Source organism: Salvelinus namaycush, chromosome 4 (assembly GCF_016432855.1).
Source record: "Salvelinus namaycush isolate Seneca chromosome 4, SaNama_1.0, whole genome shotgun sequence".
Taxonomy (NCBI): Eukaryota; Metazoa; Chordata; class Actinopteri; order Salmoniformes; family Salmonidae; genus Salvelinus; species Salvelinus namaycush.
This window is the reverse complement of record NC_052310.1, coordinates 315376-320792: the sequence shown is the minus strand read 5'-3', so window position 1 is coordinate 320792 and position 5417 is coordinate 315376. Positions and strand designations below refer to the sequence as shown.

The 5417-nt window shown below is 48.6% G+C and overlaps 1 protein-coding gene across 1 annotated transcript; it reads right to left on the bottom strand.

The window, feature by feature from the left end:
- Positions 1-3394: 3394 nt before the first annotated feature.
- LOC120045306 (spidroin-2-like) lies at positions 3395-5173 on the bottom strand. The gene is made up of 2 exons (XM_038990186.1): positions 5161-5173; positions 3395-5022 (listed from the first exon to the last, which is right to left on the bottom strand). Exons 1-2 carry the CDS (start codon positions 5171-5173, stop codon positions 3395-3397), a joined length of 1641 nt encoding a protein of 546 aa, XP_038846114.1.
- Positions 5174-5417: the final 244 nt, after the last annotated feature.

Genomic DNA, 5417 nt, shown 5'->3' with positions numbered 1-5417 from the left:
CTACAGGCCACATCAGGACCAGCTGGCTACAGACCACATCAGGACCAGCTGGCTACAGGCCACATCAGGACCAGCTGGCTACAGGCCACATCAGCTGGCTTGTTAATTACGTCGAATAGTGATAGTTCTTTTGAACTACTCTTTTTACTGGCTCGAGACTCACGATTTGTTTCTCCGAGTGACTCGTTCATTTTAGTCGTTTGGTTGACCTGTTGGCCGCAATCAATTCTACAGCAGAATGTGCGCTCCTCCGGTTCAGTGGACCCGGAGACGTGCTCCAACCACCAACCGTCTGTCATGTACGCACACAGGAAAATAAATCACGTTGCAGTCAGCATAGAGGAGAAAAAGACATGTTTACAACTGATAATTGATGCACTTTAATTTATTATTGGATGTTATCGATGGACACAGCTGTGTAGAACCGAAACATACACAGCCTGTCTCTGCTGAACATTCGAACTTGAGAACAAATCGTTTGGGCGGCTGCTGCAGTTCGCAAACGATAGCCTGTTGGGCAAATCTCCCACGCGGCAGTCAAAGCATTCTGCCAAGAGCCGTTCACAATCTAGTCCGGTTGAGGCCGTAAATAGACCTTGTTTCGAAGGTATCGATAAAAAAATCTTATTTTGTATTCCTAGCAATCACATATGTACATTGTTTGAAGCACAGATTTCTAAGTCTCAGTCACAGACAGCTCGTATGGTGAACGAGAGGTTTGTAGAATCATGATTCTCTCTAGTTTTAAGTTCCTCATTCGCCAGTAGCTGAAGTTTCTTCAGGGGGGGAGGTGGGAAATGTAATGAATATTCATGAGTCTCGACATAAAACCCATCGGGTGATTGGTTGAGCCTTCTTGAGCGTGTGACATCAGATGCTCTACAGAGCTGTCGGTTTAGCTCGTGCCACCGGAATGAGCAGTTAGCACCAATCTAATGACTTGGGGAAACCCAGCTTCAGCTTGATCATCAAATTAATTGGGAAATAAATGAACGCCTAATCAGATAGCTACCAATCTATTTAGTTTCACTGTCTGATCATACAAAAAACAAGCCCACTGATGTCATGGTTCCTCCTGGCACCAGAGGGCGGCAGAGACCGCCCTAGAGACTTTTATTGGACTCAGGTGTGTCTTGTTATTTCATGATTGTGTCCCTGTTAAAAGAGGTGTGTTTTATATGGTCCTTTGCAGAAGCTTGAATTGTTTTACCGTGTGCGGTTCTTTTGTTGCTTGATATGAGCAAGTTAACACAAATGTATCACAAAATAGGTCATGTCTCCACAATTTAGTTAGTGGCTCCTGCCTGAGGAGTTATGAGTTTAACATATTTGTCTGAAAGCAAACGTTGTTGTTGCCCATGGTGGAATCCTGTCTAAACCCGTTGGCTGTTGAAGCCTATGTCCCCATGAGCTCCCGAGTCTAGCTAACGTTAACTAGTGTCGCAAATTAGCATTTTGCTAGCTGGCGGAGCTGTTTCTAAGAAAATGGCTGATATGAATCAAACACTGTAGCTAGCTAGCAAGCTAGCTCCTCTGCGGCAATGTTACTGGGGTGCGGGAATATCAGATTTGTGTTTTAATTGTATGTTAACTGTCATTGAAGTTGGTGGTTAGTGGTTACTACTAATTTCAGATCTGAGGCGAGAGAAATTGTTTGTCGTGTTTTTGGTAAGGGTTCAGAGTGACATCATGCACCCAAGAATCCTCAACCAATCACCCAACGGATATTAATGACTTTGTCTCCGGGTATCCTACGAATGGGCATTTTGCTTACCGGTAAGGGGTGCTGTGTGGGCATTACTGACTCAACTGAACGAAATGAGTCGAATGACTCGTTCTTTTGACTGAACGAGTTGAAATGAACAGAGTCAGTAAAAAGAGCCGAACTTCCCATCACTATTGTGTAATTCCAATTGGACTCAAGCCAGAGTGGGGATGTTCAACATTTGGAAGTTTTATTCACCCGCAACCTGGATTCAGAATGACTGTCAGCATTGGTAAGACTAAGATATGAGACTCCCTTATTAAACATCTAAACTGGAACAACCATTTCAGTAACAGGTACAATAAGTCCAACTAACATATTGGAATAGTATGTTATTCATATTTGAGAAGCGTAATATGAATTAATCAATAAAACAAATATTATATTGAAACAAACAATCCTAAAAATCAACCAGCAATGGAGCATGCTGGGAAATATGATAATGATGGGTGTGGTTTTGGTTCAACTCTAGTTATTAACACCAACACTGGGGTTGTTTTACACCACTGATTGTTAATGTAACTCTTTACAGTGTTAATGTAACTCTTTATAGTGTTAATGTAACTCTTTACAGTGTTAATGTAACTCTTTACAGTGTTAATGTAACTCTTTACAGTGTTAATGTAACTCTTTACAGTGTTAATTTAACTCTTTACAGTGTTAATGTAACTCTTTATAGTGTTAATGTAACTCTTTATAGTGTTAATGTAACTCTTTACAATGTTAATGTAACTCTTTACAGTGTTAATGTAACTCTTTACAGTGTTAATTTAACTCTTTACAGTGTTAATGTAACTCTTTATAGTGTTAATGTAACTCTTTACAGTGTTAATGTAACTCTTTATAGTGTTAATGTAACTCTTTACAGTGTTAATGTAACTCTTTATAGTGTTAATGTAACTCTTTACAATGTTAATTTAACTCTTTACAGTGTTAATGTAACTCTTTATAGTGTTAATGTAACTCTTTACAGTGTTAATGTAACTCTTTATAGTGTTAATGTAACTCTTTACAATGTTAATTTAACTCTTTACAGTGTTAATGTAACTCTTTATAGTGTTAATGTAACTCTTTACAGTGTTAATGTAACTCTTTATAGTGTTAATGTAACTCTTTACAGTGTTAATGTAACTCTTTACAGTGTTAATTTAACTCCTGAATCAACACTAGAAATGTTACACTGAAAAACCAACACTAGTTAATTTGCTGTGTGCTATGAAATAGTGACACATCTGCAGGCTTCCATACATTTCAAGAACCTTTTAGAATTCTGAAGAACTGTAGATGCCATGTCAAGTACCACAAACTTAACTCCGGTTCTTTATCGAGCAATAGTTCTCTAAGGAACCTTAAGAGCTGGTAAGAACCTTTTTTGTTGTTGTCCAGTGAACAGCAGCCTTGAGAATGTAGTATAAACGGTACCACCTCTTCTTAACCATTAGTATGCTGGTAGTGTTCTGAATTGCCATGGTAAGGCATAACCTTTCTGCAGGGGAGGTCGACATACTGTCACAATGTTGCTTGTGGCAGATTCCTGCTCCTCGACTGTAATGGTCTGCCTGCCTGCCTGCCTGTCTGAATTCCTGTTTGAACTAAGCCGTACAAATCCCATAGACTTATATCAGTCATTTAGAGAAACTGTTCATATGTGAAGAGGCTGGCTGGGTGGCTGGGTGACTGAGAGCCTGGAGCCTGGCTGCTGGGGGGCTGAGAGTCTGGAGCCTGGCTGCTGGGGGGGCTGAGAGCCTGGAGCCTGGCTGCTGGGGGGGCTGAGAGCCTGGAGCCTGGCTGCTGGGGGACTGAGAGCCTGAAGCCTGGCTGCTGGGGGACTGAGCCTGGAGCCTGGCTGCTGGGGGACTGAGAGCCTGAAGCCTGGCTGCTGGGGGACTGAGAGCCTGGAGCCTGGCTGCTGGGGGACTGAGAGCCTGGAGCCTGGCTGTTGGGGGACTGAGAGCCTGGAGCCTGGCTGCTGGGGGACTGAGAGCCTGGAGCCTGGTTGCTGGGGGACTGAGAGCCTGGAGCCTGGTTGCTGGGGGACTGAGAGCCTGGAGCCTGGCTGCTGGGGACCTGAGAGCCTGGAGCCTGGCTGCTGGGGGACTGAGAGCCTGAAGCCTGGCTGCTGGGGGACTGAGCCTGGAGCCTGGCTGCTGGGGGACTGAGAGCCTGGAGCCTGGCTGTTGGGGAACTGAGAGCCTGGAGCCTGGCTGCTGGGGGACTGAGAGCCTGGAGCCTGGCTGCTGGGGGACTGAGCCTGGAGCCTGGCTGTTGGGGGACTGAGAGCCTGGAGCCTGGCTGCTGGGGGACTGAGAGCCTGGAGCCTGGCTGCTGGGGGACTGAGCCTGGAGCCTGGCTGCTGGGGGACTGAGAGCCTGGAGCCTGGCTGTTGGGGGACTGAGAGCCTGGAGCCTGGCTGTTGGGGGACTGAGAGCCTGGAGCCTGGCTGCTGGGGGACTGAGAGCCTGGAGCCTGGCTGCTGGGGGACTGAGAGCCTGGAGCCTGGTTGCTGGGGGACTGAGAGCCTGGAGCCTGGTTGCTGGGGGACTGAGAGCCTGGAGCTTGGCTGCTGGGGGACTGAGAGCCTGGAGCCTGGCTGTTGGGGGACTGAGAGCCTGGAGCCTGGCTGCTGGGGGACTGAGAGCCTGGAGCCTGGCTGCTGGGGGACTGAGAGCCTGGAGCCTGGTTGCTGGGGGACTGAGAGCCTGGAGCCTGGCTGCTGGGGACCTGAGAGCCTGGAGCCTGGCTGCTGAGGGACTGAGAGCCCGGAGCCTGGCTGCTGGGGGACTGAGAGCCTGGAGCCTGGCTGCTGGGGGACTGAGAGCCTGGAGCCTGGCTGCTGGGGGACTGAGAGCCTGGAGCCTGGCTGTTTGGGGGCTGAGAGCCTGGAGCCTGGCTGTTTGGGGGCTGAGAGCCTGGAGCCTGGTTGCTGGGGGACTGAGAGCCTGGAGCCTGGCTGTTGGGGGACTGAGAGCCTGGAGCCTGGCTGCTTGGGGGCTGAGAGCCTGGAGCCTGGCTGCTGGGGGACTGAGAGCCTGGAGCCTGGCTGCTGGGGGACTGAGCCTGGAGCCTGGCTGCTGGGGGACTGAGAGCCTGGAGCCTGGCTGCTGGGGGACTGAGAGCCTGGAGCCTGGCTGCTGGGGGGCTGAGAGCCTGGAGCCTGGCTGCTGGGGGACTGAGCCTGGAGCCTGGCTGCTGGGGGACTGAGAGCCTGGAGCCTGGCTGCTGGGGGGCTGAGAGCCTGGAGCCTGGCTGCTGGGGGACTGAGAGGGTGGGAAAATGTGACTGTGGGTGAGAGGCTGTGAGGGTGTGAGTCTGTGAGTCTGGGAGAGTATGCTAGAGGACTTATCCATCTATTTATATTCCTCCTCATCCTCTCCCACATCCTCCTCCTCAGACACTAAGGGTTTTCATCCAGTCATCATGAATTTATGGTCCTGATGGTAAACTAGTCCACATTTCTGATTATCCACTTTAACCTCAACTGTCCTAACAGTCTGATAGTCCACTGTAACCTCCTCAACTGTCCTAACAGTCTGATAGTCCACTGTAACCTCCTCAACTGTCCTAACAGTCTGATAGTTCACTGTAACCTCCTCAACTGTCCTAACAGTCTGATAGTCCACTGTAACCTCAACTGTCCTAACAGTCTGCTAGT